The 20,456-nt window shown below is 40.0% G+C and overlaps 1 protein-coding gene across 1 annotated transcript; it reads left to right on the forward strand.

The window, feature by feature from the left end:
- The first annotated feature begins 716 nt into the window (after window positions 1-716).
- Window positions 717-11,085, forward strand: Rit1 (Ras like without CAAX 1). The gene is made up of 6 exons (XM_003475619.5): window positions 717-855; window positions 1,276-1,422; window positions 1,569-1,625; window positions 5,771-5,844; window positions 6,065-6,256; window positions 8,124-11,085. The coding sequence occupies exons 2-6, from the start codon at window positions 1,317-1,319 to the stop codon at window positions 8,352-8,354; spliced, it is 660 nt and encodes a 219-aa protein (XP_003475667.1). The 5' UTR covers window positions 717-855; window positions 1,276-1,316; the 3' UTR covers window positions 8,355-11,085.
- The last annotated feature ends 9,371 nt before the right edge of the window (window positions 11,086-20,456 follow it).

Consider the following 20,456-nt stretch of genomic DNA (forward strand, 5'->3'; position numbering starts at 1 on the left):
TACTCCCCACATAATGCAATTGCAGCCCCCCATAATGTATATAGAAGTATAAGAGTTTATAACTACAAAAGGGTATGTGCATAAAGTCCAGATGAAAAAATTCTAATGAATATTCTAGATACATTTCATTTCATACCATTGCCCTCCTTTATTCCCAGAGGTCTAAGGGGACTGAATAAAACACGTTTTAAGGGGAAAAGGTTGTTGAAAAGCAATAGGCACAAGCTGCATTTGAAAGTGTTCCAGTGTTAAGCTCCTTCCAGTACTGTGTACTGCCTAGACATGTAGTTAGTACTGTCTTTAATTCAAGGGAACTAGGAATTCTGATCTGCCAGAGTAATGCATCATACAAACCAATTTTTTTTTTTTTTTTGGTGCATTTAGAATACCTATAAAGTACTTAGGATAATCGTTATTATCTAGTCTTAAGACACAATCTTTGTTTCAGGAGCCAAGTCGGTGACTTACTGGTGAATGTTCCCTCTATGCTGAGCCAGTCTTGTTTTGACCTCAGCCTGTGTTTGGGAGAGGATTTGAAAGGGTGGGAGGTTGTGCCTTTAGCCATTTCCTCTATTTTTGCAGAGCTTGAGTAAAGTGCTTTAGCCTCTGGGGGTCCACGTGTTATTTTTCCTTACCTCTATCTACTTTCTGTTCCTTTTCACACCCAAGTTTCGGTAACCAAGTCTCGGGGCCCCAAAAGGGGATGTCCCGCCCCCGGGGGCGGGGCGGGCGTCAGGGTGGCCTGGCCCCTCCCGATGGGACGCGGCCGTGGCGCCATCTTTCCCAGCTCTGCGGAAGAGTGATCACTGGTCAGTGTAAGGCCTTGGCACGGTGGAGCGCCGAGAGGCCCCGCGGGTATGGCTGGCCGACCGCACTTTTCCCGGGCAGTGGGGCAGGGCGGGGCATATGCGACCCGGGTACTGGCCTGCAGGAAGGGGCTCTTGGGAAAGGAGGGGCGGGGCGTGGCGCTGAGGCAATGGCTCTGGGACCCCAGGATCCCGGCGCCTGGCCTTGGGGGTCGCGTGTTTTCAGCGGCCACATGGCGACCTTGGCTCTTCCCTGGGCCCGTTCTGAAAAGCTCTAGATTTTTTGTCGCTTTTCATATGTATTATGTTGGAAACCCTATGACAGGACCAAGGACGAGGCTGTGGGGCTTTTTAGGGTTTGTCGCCCAGTGAGCAACAGGCGTAGGCCAGGCTCTGGAGGCAGACATGCGAGCACTGCCGTCCCCTTGCTGTCCTGTGCTGCCCTAAATATGCTGTGCTTTGCTTCCAGGTGGCCTTTCTTCGGAGTGGCCCAGGGTCCCCAAAAGCACAATGGACTCTGGAGCTCGCCCTGGGGGTGGCAGCTGTAGCAGCCCTGCCGGGCTGTCCCGGGAATACAAGCTGGTGATGCTGGGTGCCGGCGGCGTGGGCAAGAGTGGTAGGTGACACTTGGCATTTGACAAAACATAAAACAAATGACCTCTACAGAATCCAGATGGGATACTGGGGAGTGTGCCATGGCGATACTTGACCTTTTGTGTGTCACCTGAAGGAGGGTTTTAACTTTCATTTCTTGTTTTGAAGCTATGACCATGCAGTTCATCAGCCATCGGTTTCCAGAAGACCATGATCCCACTATTGGTAAGTCAGCGAAGGCTCTGATTCCCAAACTTGATAGGAAGCTATCCGGTTGAATATTAGTTTTATTTTATTTTTATATATTTTTTGGTACCGGGGATGAACTCAAGACTTTGCACTTAGCAGAAAATTGCTTGAGCTACTATGCTAAATCCCCGGACCTTCAATGCCAGTTTTAAAATGCTATTTCTGAATGTATTTTGAGCCCGCCTCCTTGCTATCTCATTCAGATTTATTTAGATTTATCATAGAAGTTGTTAAGCAATTATTTCCTTTTTTCTGTATTTAGCTCTGTATGTAAGTCACCTTTATCCCTGTCATGAGCTGAGCATTAATAGGATAACTTTCTTTGCACAGTTTGGTTTCTATACTGTATTGTTACACCAAAAGGAAACTTACAAACTGAAGTCTTTTTGCTGTCACTTCTCTAAGGGTCTGACTTGAGACTGACTCTTTAAGTATGAGTCAGCTGGTTTGAACTTCCACAAAAGGAAGTAGAAAAACAAGTAGAGCCAGCCTCCTGAACTCTTAAAGCTGGCTTACCCGACCTGGATGTCTTCCGCCTGAACCCTTCACTTATTTCCTTATACCTGAAGTTCACGGTACTGTGATGTCTTTTCTCATGTCTCTAACTCTCTGTTGTCACAGTACAGTAGAGTTAAAAAGTCATTTTGTCTGCTTTACCTTTTCATTTTCTTAATCACTATTCTTTACAACCACTAAAAACATTGATGTCATTCCTAAACCAATAGGAAGCAGGTTGTATTCTGAGGGTCCCATTCTTCTATAACAGCAGCGGGTGGGGGGGGCATACAAAGTCTGCTGTCCTAGTGTTGTTTCATATGTGGCGCTGTACCATGATGCCAGGGCCCTGGGAGTGATTTCCACGGGGCTGGGCTGCTGCTGTTCTGCAAAACCAGTGAGTGTTTGTGGTAGCCCAATGTTGGATGTAGTTATTTTACACAGTAGGTCGTTCTGTGGATTTGGGGGAAATAGAAACAGTTATGGGTTTTTTTTCATGTACTATATCAGATTTGGGGAAGAGAATTGCTGAGGATCCAACCCAAGGCTTTATGTGTGCTAACTACACAGTCTGCCACTGAGTGACACCCAAACCCAGGTATATCAAATTTAAGAACATTGTCCTAGGGGGCTGGGGATTTAGCTCAGCGGCATAAGCGCCTGCCTTGGCAAGCAGGCAGTCGTGAGTTGGATCCCTGGTACCGATAAAAAACAAAAAAGACCAAAAAAACCAAAAACAAAACAAAACAAAAAAACCAAGAACATTGTCCTATAGGTGAGAGTTTCAGGAATAAAATCAATTAGAGACATGAGGATGTAGACCCCTTTAGAGTGTATACATAGCATGTGTGATGCCCTGGGTTCCATTTCCAGCATTGCCTCCAAAAAAGAAAAAAGAAAAAAACAGTTTAGAGGTTTGGATAATTTACTTAGAAATTCTAGAAATGTGCTGGAGATATAGCTCAGAGGCACAAGAGTTTGATTCCCCATACCAAAACGAACAAACAAAAATTCCAGAAACAACTCCTATCTTCAAAATAAAACTCATATTTATTCCATGTAATAGGCATTTTTTAGTTTTTTCTTTTTTTTATTTAATTTGGTACTTTTTATTTTCCTGTTTCCCTTTCTTTTTTGTGCTGGGACCAAGCCCAAGACCTTGTACACCGTAAGCAGTCACTCTGCCACTGTGATACACCCCAGCATGAGGTAGTTTGTTTTTGTTTTTTTAGACAGGGTCTTGTTCTATGTAGTAGCCCAGGCTGTATTTTAACTCACAGAGATGCACCTGCCTCAGCCTCCTGGCTGCTGGAATTACAAGTATGTGCCACCATGCCCAGCTTTGTGAGGTAATTTTAAAAACTTCCCATTCTCCCCAGTGTTGTCACCTGTTCTCCTGACAGTATTCTCAGATTCAACAGTAAATTCTGTGTCTCTTAATTGCTATTATGTGCCAGCCACTGTGGTGGGACCTTGAGGGGTGACTACTATGATTCAGTTGACAGTTTAGTGTATTTTGTTTTAAACTTTGGTTAAAAACTCTAAGAATAAAAATTTACATCATAGCCAGTACAGTTGTAAGTATGAAACTGTGTTGTCTCTGAGTACTTCTTTATTAGCACATGTCTGTATCTAAAATTAAAATATGAAGCCAGGCATGGTGGTGCACACCTGTGATCCCAGTACTTGGGAGGCTGAGGCAGGATTGTTGCAAGTTTGAGACCAGCTTGGGCTACAAAGTGAGCTCAAGGCCAGCCTGGACTGCAAGGTAAGACCCTGTCTCAAAAGACGAAAAGACCAAAAAGAAAGAAAAGAAAGAAAGAAAGTAAAATACGAATCTGTGTTTCCCTTACTACTTAGGTGCTCACTCATATTTTCTGTTTTATTTAGGATTTTGCTTGTGTATTTGAATGTTGGTTTCAGCCCATTTGGTTGATTTTACTATTCACTAATCCCAATAGATTCTTGCTTATTGTTTAAGAAACATTGATTTAGCTGGGTATAGTGCCACAGGCCAGCAGTCCTAGCACTCTGGGAGGTTGAGGCAGGAGATTGCAAATGCACAGCCTGGGTAGTGATATAGTGAGACCCTATTTCGAAATAAAAACTTGTTTTCCCTAAAAAAGGGCTGGGATTATAATTCATTATAAAGGCCTTGATTTCAATTTCCAGTGCTGGAAAAAAAAGGAGAAGAAATGAAAAGGAGAAAAATATTGTTTTAATGGGCAGTGGGCTCCTCATCTTTGAAGAGGAGTTAGAAGCAAAGATTTATAAGAATTGTTAAATGGAAGTTCATTAGGATGTAAGTGACAGTTGCTATGTTGTTGTTTTTTGTATTTTTGGTACCAGGAATCGAGCTCTAGGACCTTGTACTTGGCAGTCAGGCCCTTGTGCCACTGAGCTATATCACTGGGCCTGTGGCAGTTACTTTTGAGTGATAAAAGTATTGAATTTCCTTTCTTTTTTACTTTTCTGTGTTTTACAGAATTTAATGGGCTTTTCATCTTGGAAAAGGAGTTAGAAGGAAAGATGTATAAGAATTGTTAAAAGGAAGTTCATTAGGATATAAGTAGCAGTTGCTTTTGAGTGATAAAATTTTTTTTTTTTTTTTTACATTTCTGTATCTTACAGGTTTACTGTAATAATATGTATAAAAGAAGCCAGGTATGGTAGCACATACTATAATTCTAGCTAATGGAGAACCTCAGGCAGGAGACTCTTTTGAGCCCAGGTTCTGGCTGAGGAACACAGCAAAACCCTGTCTCTCTTAAAATAATAATATATGCAAAAGAGAAATTTGCTTTCATAAAGGAGGAATTATGACAAGGATTCTTTAGAAAATATAAATTATAGTTTTTCCTTTTTCTGTAATACTAAAATGAAGAACTACAGGATATAATTAAGTACATAGACTTTTGAGTGAAGCAACCCTGAGTTATATTTTATCTCTGTTACTAATTAACTGTAATTTCTTTTTGTACCAGGAATTGAACTCAGGACCTTGCACTTGCCAGGCAAGTGCTGTGCTGCTGAGCTATATCTCCAGTCCAGTTAACTATAATTTGAAGGGGTTTTTTTTGTTTGTTTGTGTTTTTTGAGACAGGTCTTGTTATATAGTTCAGACTGGTTTTAACACTCACTATGTAACTGAGGCTGATCTTAAACAAACTCATATAAATCCTTCTGCATCAGCATCCAAGTGCTGGGATTACAGGTACAAACTACCACCACTAATCTCAGAAACCTTTTGTGGCATAGAATTATAGTTAAGTCTTACAAACTTAAACTATTTAAGCTATGAATAAACTGTACTACCACCTACATAAAAAGAAAAAAGCCTGAGTTGAACACCCAGCTTACATCTCTCGATGGATTTATCATGCTTCCTGAGGAAATTTGGGTATTTAAAGAAATTGGGTAGAATCAACTTCTTCATAAGGTGATTCTTTATTGGGGAGGTATGATACTAGAGATTGAACCCAAGGGATTATCTATTTATTGAGGAGTAGGTTTGAGACAGAGTCCCCCTAAGTTGCCCATCCTGGGTACAAATTTGTGATCCTTCTAAAATAGGTATTTCTTCCTTTGTGTATGAGTTAATAATACGGCTTTTTTTTCTCCTGTAGAAGATGCTTATAAAATCCGGATCCGTATTGATGATGAACCTGCCAATCTGGATATTTTGGATACAGCTGGACAGGTATTAAATCCCAGAATGTTATGAGTTAAAATATTTTTCCTCTGTTAAAGGAGCATGGAAAGCTTGCACAGAGATCACTAGTTTATCTCTTTAATTTTCCATGCACACTGACTCAGGATAGCAGGTAACCAGCATATCTCTTCAATCTGAAGTGAATAGCTAATCTGTGTGGTTCTAGGCTGCCTCCATACATTACTGACTGACTCTTGTATCCCTCTAGGCAGAATTTACAGCCATGCGGGATCAGTACATGAGGGCAGGAGAAGGATTTATTATCTGTTACTCTATCACGGATCGCCGAAGTTTCCATGAAGTTCGAGAGTTTAAACAGCTTATTTATCGAGTTCGACGTACTGATGATACACCTGTGGTTCTTGTGGGAAACAAGTCTGACTTGAAACAGCTAAGACAGGTGAAAAAGAAAAGAAACACTGTAATCTTGTGGAATGAATGATTTTTGTTTCTTGATTTAAAGATTCCTTTGCTTTATAATAGAAAAATCAACATTAGCTTCTCTCTAACCTTGAAAATTTTCATATATCTACTGATTTGCTATTATTAAAGATGAAATCTGAATTTTTTTTTTTTTTAACTTTTTATCGGTACCGGGGATCGAATTCACGACTGCCTGCTTGCAAGGCAGGTGCTTAGGCCGCTGAGCTAAATCCCTAGCCCCTGAAATCTGAATTTTAGGAATCAGTTTACAAGTCATAATACACTAGATTATAACCAAATGACAAATAGAATACTCATTAAGCAATGAGTCATGGAATGTTCCTTTCCTGAGACTTCAGAAATAAAAATGTTTACATTTACATTGCAGGAGGATAAACTTCTATCAGATTTCACCTTCAGTACCCTCCTGTGGTGAGGGTTATGAACTCAGAAAAAGGACACTATAGAATAAGTGATTCTCTTAAATTAGCAATGACTTAAAATCTTTTGTTTGAGCTGGTGGAGTGGTGGTACATGCTTGTAATCTGAGCTTTTTGAAAGGCTGAGGCAGGAGGATTACAAGATCAAGGCTAGCCTGGGCAACTTGGCAGAAACTTGACTCAAAAGTCAAAAGGATTGGGGATGTAACTCAGCAGTATAACACTTGCCTAGCATGCACAAGATCCTGATTCAATTAGCATTACTGCAAACAAAACAAAAACTTGTGCTGTCTGGTGCGGAGATAAGGGTGTAGGGAAATATATACATCTATGACTAATAGTAAAAGCAATGAGTAGTACAAACCTTGGCAGTAAATTCATAATATTTCTTAGTTAAACCATTGGAAGACTAAATTTATATATAAAATGTTTATTGCCAGACTATGGTAATAGAAAATGAGAGCTAGTCTAACCATCCAGAAGCAAAAGAAATTGCTAGGCACAAGGCTGAGGTAGGAGGATCATGACTTCAAGGTCAGTGTGGATTACATAGCAATTTTAGGACTGGTCTTGACTACCTAGAGAGACCTTGTCTCAAAAAAGCAAATAAAAATATAGGCAATAGGGGCTAGAGATTTAGCTCAGTAGTATAAGCGCCTGCCTGACAAGCACGAAGTTGTGAGTTCAATCCCCGGAACCAAAAAAAAAAAAAAAGTATATATACCTTTTTTATATATCTGTAATTGGCTACATCAATTTTGGGTTTCTAAAGTTTTCAGTATTGTAGTTTAAGTATATAGCTCCTTTGCCTGTGCTTGCTTACCTACTTTTTTGTTGTTGTTGTTTTGAGACAGAGGCTCACTATGGAGTTTAGATTGGTCTTGAACTTAACTGTGTAGACCAGGCAGGACTCAAACTCAAGGCGATCCTTCTGCCTCAGCCTCTTGAGTGCTGTAATTATAGGCAAACCATACTTGGGCCTTCTTACTTTAAAAAGCATGAAGAAAATTAAATTTGGGGGATATATAGCTCAGTGGCACAGCACCTGCCTGGCAAAGGCAAGGTCCTAAGTTTGATTCCTGGTACTCTTACCCCCAGGAAAAAAAAAAAAAAGGAAAGAAAATTAAGATTGCGTTTTGAAGGTGGAAGCAGCCTTAGAAGTAGTGAAATAGGGCCTCCCCAAATTGTGAACTTCCAAGTGCTTACAAACTTGGATAGTTGAGCTCTTCCTGCTGATGTAACCTCCTCACTTTTTTTAAGAGTATGTAAACTTATTGGGAAATAGGAATAACTCCTGAGAGAAGAGGTCTGGAATGAGTTGCTCATCCCTCTTTTTTTTTTGGATAATTGTAATTGTTTCACACTTTCCCCACTATAAATTTACTTGTGTTTATATTTTTAAAGGTCACTAAAGAAGAAGGGTTGGCTCTGGCCCGAGAGTTCAGCTGTCCCTTTTTTGAGACTTCTGCTGCATACCGCTACTACATTGATGACGTTTTTCATGCACTTGTCCGAGAAATACGTAGGAAAGAGAAGGAGGCAGTGCTGGCCATGGAGAAAAAATTTAAACCTAAAAGCAGTGTCTGGAAGAGGCTGAAGTCCCCATTTCGGAAGAAGAAGGATTCAGTAACTTGAAGGGAAGGCATGGAGTGCTTACCTGTGAACTGCAGTGCTTAATCCAAGCAGTCCAGTAACCTGCAGTAGTGAGCATGGTACTTGCTCTTTCTTCTGTTAATGACCGTTTTTTAAAAAGTAACTGATGAGGGGGACATGGCTACTAGGAGTTTCCAATGATGTGGTATTTAAAGTATTGTTTCTTAATTGATTCTGATTTATTAACCAGCAGAGCACTGGCTTTTCAGTTGTCACATTAGAATTTGAATCTGCCACTCTTGGGATCATGTTGCTGATATTAATCCATGTGAATCATTTACACCAGGAGAGCGTCTAGGCCCTGGGTGTTTGACCAAGAGCACAGTGGAGTCTTGTGCTGTGTAGTCCTGTTGACGTTCGCCTTCAGTTCTCTGAGAAGGGCCTCAGTATGTTTTCTGCATGGTGCTTCCCAGAGACAAAGGGAAAACTCTATAGGGAAATCAGTGCTAAAAAGATAAATGCCAAAGCCCAGCAAATAGCTGTGGAACTGGCTCCTGCTGCAAACTTGGAGTGCTGAGAGTGGGCCATGTGCTTATAGGGACTTGCTAGAGTCCAAGCAGGATGAATCTGGTTTTTCTGAGACATGCAAATTTGCTCCAAGGCATTGGAGTGCATAAGAATGGACAGACACCTATAAAATATAGTGCTGGTTTCTTGGAAGAGCTGTTTTACTGTTTAGGGTGTACCTTTCTTTTCAAAGGTAAACATTTGGGGGCCATTACTGGATTGCTATCTCCTTTTTAAATCCCTAATCAGAAGAGCCAGCATCTATAACAGGTTTATCTATAACAGATAGATACATCAGTACAGAAATTGCTTCCCAGTGCTTGCCCTTGCTTACTCCTTGCTTTTTAGACACTTTAGGCCTGGCAAAGTTGTTTTTAGGCCCTTCATTTGTCTGGCTGCATTTTCCATACAGAAGAAATGTCAGGAGTTTGAATATATTACATGTGTGTCTCCTTGACATTAGAGTTATTCGACTCCGTATTCTAAGAAAGCATGTGGCCAGGTGTAGTGGTACACACCTATGAATCTTAACACTTGGGAAGCCGAGCAAGAGAATGGCTTGCCTGAACTACATAGTGAGACGATGCCTCAAAAAACCAAAAAAGAAAAGAAAGCCCATGGTTTTCCTGTTTATTGGGAGTCTTCTTCATGCTTTTAACATTAATGTATAGTTTGTAACCTGAAGATTTACTTAGAAAGACCTTACAAAGTTTACCTCAGGGTTTTATTAATCTTGGCAAAGTTTAGACTAAGAGAAAAACCACTTGACTGTGTACATGTTGAGAAACTATATCCTACGAAGACACAGCTTTAACTTAGTGGCAACTGTTCTGTGTGTGGACACTGCATGCATAAGGGGCAAGAGCAGCACACCTAGTGCTGAGAATTAATATCACCGAAGCAGTGTTTGTCTATTTAGGCAACTTTCTTTGCACCCCTGGAAAAGCACGTGGCTGAACTTATTTCCCATTGCTATTAAAGGCAGGAAGATAAGGTGTTTTTCTATATAAGTCAATGGTCTGTGGTCCAGATTTAAAGAAGAATGACTGATGGAGCATTTTTTTTTTAACTCTGAGTAGTTGTCCCTTTTCAAACTCCTGAAACACTTTGCTACCAGATCAGTCCTGTTTCTGGTACTCATCCCATCTAAATGTGAAAGACCACACGTCAAGTCTTTGTAGGGTATCACAGAAACCATGGGAGAAGCCAGAGAGCAGAAAAGAAATGGTGCAGTTCTATTATGATATTATATCTCATTTAAACTGGTTTAGAACCCTTTAAGTTTGACCCCTTAGCTTCTCATTACTAATGACCCAGGGAATTGTCAGAGCACCAAGCAAGAAAATGTCAGCTGTAGCCTGGCATGGTGGTGCACGCCTATAATCTCAGCACTTGGGAGGCTGAGGCAGAAAGATCTTTGTGAGTTCAAGACCTGCCTGGGCTGCAAAATGAGTTCAAGGCCAGCCTGAACTGCATAGTGAGACCCTGTCTCCTAAAGACAACAACAACAAAAAAGAAAGTATCAGCTATGTAATTATTAAAGATAATTAAGATAACAACATTTCCAGCAAGAAAGATCTGTAAGTGAATGTGTACTGCATATAAAAAAATAAAATAAGTTAGGGTTTTTTGACATTATCACTGTCACCCCTGAGCTTTGGATGAACTCTAATCCTTTGGTTAGTGCTGAATAGAATTGTGCTAGGTGGTTAGCACTAGCTGGTTTCAGGATATAACTCATACCTTTATTCTTAGTGACCACAGATAGAGTGTAGGTAATTTATGAGCTCTAAGTAATCTGCTTTAACCAGTTTGAGACCATTAAAATTAATTACTGCCTGGAACTTCAAAGAGAGAAATTCAGGGATGAGTTAAAAGGCACTGGAACTTCCATTCATGTTCATACCAGATCAGTAAGCTAAGACTCCAAGGCTCAAGCTGCATGTCAGGGCACACACCTGTAATCCCTACATTCAGGAAGCCCAAAGTAGGATAATCAGGAGTTCAAGGCCAGCCTCGATTAAAAACCAAAATGAAACATTGAAAAGCTAGTGTCTAGAATTAGCTGTTCAGGATCCACAAGGGGACTGGTGATATATTCCAAAAATGGGCCTACTGTGATGTTTGGATAGAGGGAAGGTTTTTCACCTTAATGCACATGTATATGAAGACAGTTTGTATGACACAATACAAAATTTTTAAACAATTTTGTTGGGATTTTGTTTTGCTTGTAAGTGGGTAGAAACTTGGAATCATTACAAAAAGATGATTTTTAAGAAAATATATATAAAATTGTGGGTGTAGTATATATTGCCTAGTGTACTTGAGTCCCTAGGTTCAATCCCCAGCACTTAAAAAAGGACAAAATACCATGAGATTTTATATTATGGAAAGCAATAGTTGAAAAAATTTGAACTGAATATGCCTGCTGTCTGATCTTCTGGGGAGGCTGAGATAGGAGAGTCACAAGGTAGAGGCCAACTTAGGCAACTTAGCAAGACCTTATTTGAAGAAATACAAAGGGTAGGGTACCCCCTGGGTTTGATCCCCAGCTCAAAAAAATGTTTTGTTTTGTGTGGTACTGGGGATCAAACTCATGACCAGACAGGCATTTGTGCCACTGTGCTGTAACCCTAGCCCCAAGAAAATGTTTTTGAGCATTCACCAAGTATAAATGCTGTTTGTCAAGTGTTAGCATGCTACAAAAGGACCTTGGATTGCAGAGATGACTTCTTCGTGAGGTGACAGGGAAACAAATACAGAGTGATAACATAGTCCATACAGACCAGAGCTGTGTAGAGTCACCTCAGTGATATATAAGAGGAGAATTGCTTGTGTCAAAGTCATTGCTTTTGTTTTTTCTACTTTAAGTGGGTACCAGTATTGGTAGAGAAGACCTAGTTGACACATTAAAAGAATGTATTTGTTTCCTCGTTTAGCACTTTTTAATACTTTCTTTGGTGGTACTGGGGACTAAACTCAAAGTAGGATAAAGTAGGAAAATGGATCCAGAAATAAAAGGTTAGGCAGAGGACGCAAAGGGGATGATCCTACTTTGTACTCTGCTATATTCTCAGTTCTTTTTTATTTTGGCTAAATTGCCCAGGCTGGGTTTGAATTGATCTTCTGATTTGTTTCGTTTGTTTGAGGCAGGGTCTGATGACATACGCTCGTAATCCTAGCACTCATGATGCTGAGGCAGAAGGGTCAACCATGAGTTCAAGGCCAGCCTGATCTGCATAATGAGTTCAAGGCCATCCTGGACTACATAAGTCAGACCTGTCTCAAGAAACTGAAAAGATAAAGTGAGGATCTCACTGTGTAGTCCAGGGTAGCCTTGAACTCACTGTGAATTGCAAGCTAGCCTCAAACTCCTGGTGGCCCTCCTGCCTCAGCCTCTCAAGCACTGGGACTGTCACATCCAGGCAAGGTTTGAACTTGTCATCTACTGACTCAGCCTTCCTGAATGCTAGGATTCCACATGTGTGCTACCATGTCCAGTTTTTTTTTTTTTAAACTTTTTTTTCCCCCAGCTTAACATTTTTTGAAGGGTCAATAAATACCAATGGGTTTTTTTTTTTTTTTTCCCCTCCAGTTCTCCTTTTAATTACCAATGTTGACCACAACTGAAATGAGGATAATGGAGGAATGACATTTTATTTTCTAGTGTAACTTCCCTTAGGTAATGGAATTACACCCTAGAGTGCTAAGCATTGTTTTAAAGCTGTGAGGAATTCAAGGAATTAAAATATTCTTGCTCCAGAGTATAGATAAAATTTGTGTATTCAGGGGCTAGGGATTTAGCTCAGCAGCATAAGCACCTGCCTTGCAAGCAGGCAGTCGTGAGTTCGATCCCCGGTATCGATAAAAAGGAAAAAGACCAAAAAAAAAAAAAAAAATTTGTGTGTTCAGCTGGGGATGTAACTCAGTAGTACAAGAGTGTTTGTCAGTCATGTTAGAAGCTTTGGGATCAGGTCCCAGGATAGTAATAAATACATAAATAAACTGGGCATTGTGGTGCACACCAATAACCTCAACTATTCAAGAAGCTGAGGCAGGACAATGTCAAGTTGAAAGCCAATCTGGACAACTTTGTGAAGCTATCTTAGAATTGAAAAGGTGGAGAAGCAGGCATGTGGAGTAAAAGTACTTGACTAGTATGTGACAGTACCACAAAAAAAAAAAAAAAAAAAAAAAAAAAGAGTCCTGAGCCGTCCTATGCTGACAGTGGCAGAGTTGGACAAAGCACCTGCCAGTGGGCTGGGAGTTTAGCTCAGCAGCACAGGTACTTGCCTAGCAAGTGTGGGGTCATAAACCCAATCCCTGGTGCCAAAAAACAAACAAAACAACAAAAAAACACTTGCCAAGCTCTCTGGGGACCTGGTAAAGCAGGCAAGGTTCACAGTTCACTCTACATGCACATCAGTCTGTGGGCCCCAGTTTGGGTTCTGGCCAGTCACTTACTTTTGCACTAGAAAATCCCTCTAGCTGTGTGGACAGCTTCACCTGCACTGCCCCACCTTTGGCTTGTCCAGGTTGTACAGAAAGGAGAACTGGATAGCTTCCCACAAGAGAGTGACAACAACAAAAGACTTGGCTGAAGAACCTCAGGAGAGAGTTGCCAATTAGGCTATTAATAAGTCTGTCCTTGTTAAAAAGTAATGAGTTACAGGCAAGGGATTTAGCTCATCAGCTCACTTACCTGGTAAGTGAGAGGTTGTGAGTTCAATTCCTGGTACCAAAAAACTAAATAACAGCAACCAAAAGAGTAATGAGTCACTTGTTCAGAGGGAGATTTGTTTATTTGGAATTCAGAAATTCCAGGTCACTTACGTTCATTATTCTATAAATATGAATTCTCAAATAAATTGTGCACGTATAAAACAGCTAGAGAGCAATTCCCACTCCACTCACAATAGTAGTAGTGCCAGAGATCAAGCCAGGACGCTGGCATGCTGCGTAAGGTTCTACCGTGAGCTGCCCTCCGACCAGAAGATCAGCCCTAACGTAGGATATGTGCTTCAACCCTGGAATATTGCAGGAATCCAGAAGAGGGAGTTAGCGTGATCCAAGTCAGGTAAGAGGAAACTGACTTTGGAAGACTAAATGGAGGAAATTAAACTTAACCTGAATTTTTTTCTAGTATAAATTTAGTAAACAACTAATTAACTAAATAAATAATTTGTAGTGCTATGATAATTGATAAATAATTTGTAGTGCTATGACTTTTTCAAATTCAACCTCTTTTTGTTTTTATTGTTTGAGACCAGTGTAGCCCAAGATGGTGTGGAATTCTATTTCCTACTTCTGCCTTTGAAATGCTAGGATCACAGACATGCGTGTCCGGCCCAAACTCATTTTTTTTCCTTTGATACAGAGTCTCCCTGTGTAGTTTAGGTTGGCCTTCGACTCACGGTGATCCACCTAACTCAGCCTTCCAAGTGCTGGGATTATAGGTATGCAGCACCATGCCTGGCTCAAACTCAGTCCTTTATTTAAAAAGTATATCAAAAGATGGTTTATTTGAAGAGAAAAGGCAGGAAAAAAAGACAGCTACCATAAAGCTATAGGTGGCTTCAAAGCAGAAAGCACCCCAAAGTCAATCTTGAGAAGGGTGAAATATATAAAATTTTGCAATCTTATTTTTAGGTTCCTTGTTCATTTTTTTGTTTTGCTCTTGTGAAAGACACCCCCCCCCCTTTTTTTAGAATATGTTTGCAGTACATGATGTTTATATTCCTTGTGTAGAGTTGATATATGCACATAACACATTTTAGTTCTTTCTTTCTCATCCCCTTTGCGTCCTCTGCCTAACCTTTTATTTCTGGATCCATTTTCCTACTTTATATTAGATCTGTCTTCCTACTTCCTATTATCTTTATTTTTTTTCCTATTACCTATTTCTTATTTTTCTCTTTATTTATAATTTGGGTTCTTCCTACAAGAGAAATCATGTGATATTTAAGCTTGTAATTCTGATTCATTTCACTTAAAGGGATGGTCTCAAGGTGTATCCATTTTCCTGCAAATGACGCAAGTTTATCTTTCTTTATGGCGGAGTAGCACTGTGTGGTGTGTAAATACCTCATTTTTGTTGCCCGTTCATCTATTGATGAATAGACAGCTTCCAAGATTTAGTTATTATGAATTGTGCTTCTATGAACATAGGCATGCATGGGTCAATGTGGTATGATGTCTTTGGGGATGATACCTAGGAAGGAAATAGTTGGGTCAAGTGGAATTTCTGGTTTTTGTTTATTGAGGAAATTTCTGTATTGATTTCTGTAGTGGCTGTACTCGTTTAAACTCTTACTGAAAATAGAAATGGATTCCTTTGCCCCCACAACCTCTCCTTCATTTGTTACTGATTTTCTAATGATAACTATTCTTTCTGGAGTAAGATGCAATCTCACTGTTGTTTTAATTAGCATTTCTCAAATGGCCAACAATGTTGAACATTTTTTCTTGTATTTATTGGCCACTTGCACTTCTTGTAAGAAGTGTGTATTTATTTTGCTTGCCTACCTTTTTTTAATTTTTTTTTTTTCTTTTTATCGGTACCAGGGATTGAACTCATGACCACGTGCTTGCAAGGCAGACGCTTGTGCTGCTGAGCTAAATCCCCAGCCCCTGCTTGCCTATTTTTTAATTGGGTCTTTTATTTGAGGGGTCTTGTTTTTTTTTTTTTTTTTTTTTTGAGTTCTTTGTATATTGTAAATATTATTGTTTTGTCTAAAGAGGAGCCAACAAAAATTATTTCCCATTCTTTGGGAAACAGAAAATTGTCTCTTTACTCTGTTGTTTGTTTCCTTTGCTGTGTAGAAGCTTTTTAATTTGGTGTGATCTTAAATTTGTTGATTCTTGGTACTATTTTTCTTGTGCCATTGGAGTTCTGCTCAGAAATTCCTTGCCTAAACCTATGTTTTCAAGACTTTTACCTATTGTATCTTTTACCAGATTGTTTTTGTTTTAAAATTTAGAACTTTGATGCATTTTGATTTTAGTTTAGTACATGGATCCTGGTTCAATCTTCTGTGTGTAGGTAGCCAATTTTCCCAGCATCACTTGTTAAAGAGATGATCGCTCTTCCAGTGTGTTTTTAGCCCCTTTGTTTAAGATTAAATAGCTGAATGTTTTTGGTCTTTTTGAGACAGGGTCTCGCTATGTTATGCAGTATGTAGTTTTAGGCTGGCCTCGGGCTCACTTTGTAGTACAGGCTGGTCTCAAACTTGCAATGATCCTCTTGCCTCAGCCTCCCATTACATTGTGCACCATCATGCCTGGTTATTAGTTGGTTTTTGAAAGCAGTTTTATGTATAAATAACAAATGTTTATATTAATTAAATATAAGGTACAAGGGGCTGGGGATTTAGCTCAGCGGCATAAGCGCCTGCCTTGCAAGCAGGCAGTCGTGAGTTTGAACCCCAATACCGATAAAAAGAAAAAAAACATAAATAAATAAATAGATAGATAAATAAATAAATAAATGTTACAAATTATTACATATTAAACTTTCCATACCCTTCTTAGTTCTGAAGTAGATACATATAATGTATAGATAATATATGTAGATATGTATATATATATATATATTGTCGCATTCCATCTTTTTTTCCCATATCTTTTGAGTATTTAACTCATCTAATTAATAATGTTTTTATTCCTTGTGAATGACTTGATATTTTCATCTTCATTTCTTTTTTGGCTACCGTTTATATTGAGCTACGTCTGAACATTCTGATCATTTAAATCCTTTAAAATATTATATCTTTGGGGGCTGGGGATTTAGCTCAGCGGCATAAGCACCTGAGTGAGTTTGATCCCTAGTATCGATAAATTAAAAAAAAAAATCTTTGACCAACTTTTTTTTTCAACTCTTTTTTCTAAAGCACAGATGTAATTGTCTAATGTTTTGATGGGAACATAACACTTAATGTTTATATAAAAAGAGACTGAGTAAATATAGAAAAAAATGAAAAAAAATAAAATTTATTTTCTAATTTTTCCTTTCACATTTCAGCAGCTTAGCTAGAACTAAAATTTAGGTGGCATAACCATAGGGAAGTAGTTGGCTATATCTATATTTTGCTCAGGAATTTCAAAAAGTTCTTTCCTTTTAATAGAAATCAAAAGGTAACTTTGTGGTTATTGTTCCTTGGCTTACTGGCTGCAGGAGTGTATGCTCTTCCCATTTGGCTTTGGCCATGCTGCACCCAGTTTGATAAAATAAGCAAGCTTTGCCTTAGCTCTCACCTACAGAAAGGGCATTGTCCTTCGAACAGTTGAGTTAAATTCACTTGCTACTTGTTTAGTATCATTGGGAACCTGGGACCAGGTCTGTAGGCTCCAGGATGAAGTTTTGTTTTTAGAAAGATGTGGTTACCGCATAAGGAATCTTATCTCTGGAGGCTTGCAGACCTGCTGCATTTCCTTCAGTGGTCCCCATGGCCACAAGTGGAACACAGCCAGTTTCCTTAGGCTGAAATACTTTACCTAAACAGAAGTGCCTAAAGTGTGATCTCTGGTCCTACGGGGCTTACATACCATTGGCTGGAAAGGAGGGCACTAAATAAACAACATAGGGTCAGGAATGTAGCTCACTGGCACAGCATCTGCCTGGCAAGCACAAGGTCCTCAGTTTGATTCCCAGTACCCAATAAATAAATAAATAAGTAGCCATCAAGCAACATAAAGAGAGATGTTGGCAGGCAGTGTAGTATAGGCCTATAATCCAAGCTACTCAGGAGGCTGAGGCAGGAAGGTTGCAAATTCAGGACTAACCTGGACAAATTCATAAAACTCTGTCTCAAAATAATATTAAAAAAAATCTCAGTAGTAGAGTGCCCCTGGGTTCAATTCCTGGTACCACAAAAGAAAAAACAGGCTGGGGATTTAGCTCAGAAGCTTAAGGGCCTGGCAAGTGTGAAGTCGTGAGTTCTATTCCCAGTACCCCCACAAAAAAGAAAAAAAAAAAAAGAAACAGAGGGGCTGGGGATTTAGCTCAGCGGCATAAGTGCCTGCCTTGCAAGCAGGCATTTGTGAGTTCGATCCCCGGTACCGGTAAAAAAAAAGACAAAAAAAAAAAAAAAAAAACAGAAACAGACAAATGACAGACATCACTTGAGCCTGAGTTTCACATCATATTGGGCAATATAGCAAAACCCCTGTTTCCAAAAAAAGAAAAGGAAAATGGTGGTGGTGGGGATTACATTGATTAAAAGACTACACTGAAGGGTCTAAAATCAAGTTGATGAAGTAGAATTAAATCATGAAACTCTGTCAGAGTTGTAGTTTGAACAGGAGAAGGAACAGTGTGATTTGGAGCAGCAGAAAAAAAACCACATGCATGTGCAGGGGATCTTTGGGATGGGCTTGAACTTGGAAAAGTCAGAATTGTGTTGCTTTGTCCACAACCTGGGCATCAAGAAGCTTAATGCATTGGAGCAGGGAGGAAGAATAGGTCAACAGGGTGGGGCTGAGTGGCCCCAAGTAACTCCTGAATTGCAGTAGTTGGAAAACTGATTTTTTTTTTTCTTTTGGTACCAGGGATCAGCCTCAATGGCACGTTTGCATGACAGGTGCTTGTGCCTCTGAGCTAAATCCCTATCCCGAGAACTTTTTTGAGGGATTTTTTTCCCCTTATTTTCTCACTTTATCCTCTGGAAATCTTGATTTGATAGGTTGTTGATAGCAGTCTGGAATATACATTAAAGCAAAAACTTTTTTACTTCTGATTGCAGCCATATACTCATTCCAAGATTAAGACTCACTGCATTGCCAGTTATAGTTGTGGACACCTGTAATCCCAGCACTGAGGAAGCTGAGGCAGGAGGATTACTGCAAACTTGATGCCAGTCTGGGTTACATAGTGAGACAAGCCATCAAGACCCTATAAATAAATAAATAAATATCAATGTATTGGATGTAGCTGGACCTGGTGGCACACCTATATTCCCATATTCCCAGCACTGGAGAGGCTAAAGCAAGAGGATCTCAAGTTTGAGTCCCTGGAGAGAACAAAAGAATTAGATCTTCATGTTTGGGATATGCTGAAGTTTCTAGTCAATATTTTTTGTTTGTTTTGAGACAGAGACTCACTATGTAGTTCAGGCTGGCCTTGAATTCACTGTGTAGCCCAGGCTTACCTCAAACTCATGACAGTCCTCCTTCTGAGTGCTGGGATTACACGCAAGCACCTCTATGCCTGGCTGTTAGTCAACTTTTACTTTTTTTTTTTTTTTTTTTGTCTTTTTCATTTTTATCGGTACCGGGGATCGAACTCACGACCGCCTGCTTGCAAGGCAGGTGCTTATGCCGCTGAGCTAAACCCCCAGCCCCTGTTAGTCAACTTTTAAACAAGAGTTTGTCTTAAGACAAAAATCACTGAAATGAGCTTTAAAAAAAGATTTGAGCAGCTACTTTTGGTTCTGGGTATGCATTCCACACACACATACGGTTATATCATCTAATCACCCAGTTTTCTGAACAAAAACTGCTGGGTGGGGACATGGCTCATTTCCTCCCTTCCCAGAACTAGTGATTGCTAGAGCCTACTACAGTTTGCTTTGAGCTGGAAGAATGTAGCTCTCAAAATATCTCCATCTTGTTTCCAGAGGCTTTCCCTTATTTCCTTGCCAAGGAGCAGATAAGAGAGGGGCAGAGGCCCATGAACCTGTGGTTTATGGGAAGGTGAATCTCAATAGGTGCTCAAACAGTGTGCTCTTAACAAAATTTGTGCTAGCCAGCAGGCACCCCATCTCCATTGCACTGGTAAGAAGGACTTTTAGTGTCATCCAGAACATTCTGCATGTTCTTACTCATTTCCTTAGACTCCTCAAAAGCACATATATGTCTCTGACAGCTAATTCACACCCCACCACCATGAAAACAGCATAACCAAAATTAATTCTAGACCAAAGCTTTGTTTTGGGGAAAAGAGATGGTGCTGGGGGTAAACTCAGGGCCTCGGGAACTTAGTGCTTTACCACTGAGCTTCAACCTCAGCCCTAGGCCAAACATCTTTTGCAACTCCAAGTCAGAATAAGCAGGAAGAAGAGACAAAGACTTGTGGGGTCTGCTTCCTAGACAGTGTTCTGTATCATGCCTGCATTGAGTCCCACTGCATGCCAGGCTTGTCTGATACCAGAAGCGACTATGAAAAGGAAACATGCCCCCCCCCCCAAAAAAAACCCTAAAAAAAAAACAACAAACAGCGTTCTTGGTGTCTCACTTTTGCTCTTGAGCACCTCTGATTCTAAAGTGCAAAAGCTAATGTGAGAGGTGCTGGGGATATATATAGCTCAAGTGCCTACTTGGCAAGTGTGAGGTTGTGAATTCTATCTCTGATAACAAAAAAAAAAAAAAAAAAAAAAGCTAACATGAGAGATTTGGATCTAACAGTGGGAGAAAGGAGAAGGGATGAACAGCAATTTCGCCTGCTCAGTAAATAATCATTAAATGTTCATTTTGGGGGGCCAGGTGTGGCAGCACATGTCTAAATCCTAGCATTTGAGAAACTGAGTTGTAGGCTAGCTTCAGCTACATAGTGAGTTTAAGGCCAGACTAAACTACATAGTC

Source organism: Cavia porcellus, unplaced genomic scaffold (genome assembly GCF_034190915.1).
Source record: "Cavia porcellus strain 051 isolate PalLab524CR breed Dunkin Hartley unplaced genomic scaffold, mCavPor4.1 scaffold_6, whole genome shotgun sequence".
Lineage (NCBI taxonomy): Eukaryota > Metazoa > Chordata > Mammalia > Rodentia > Caviidae > Cavia > Cavia porcellus.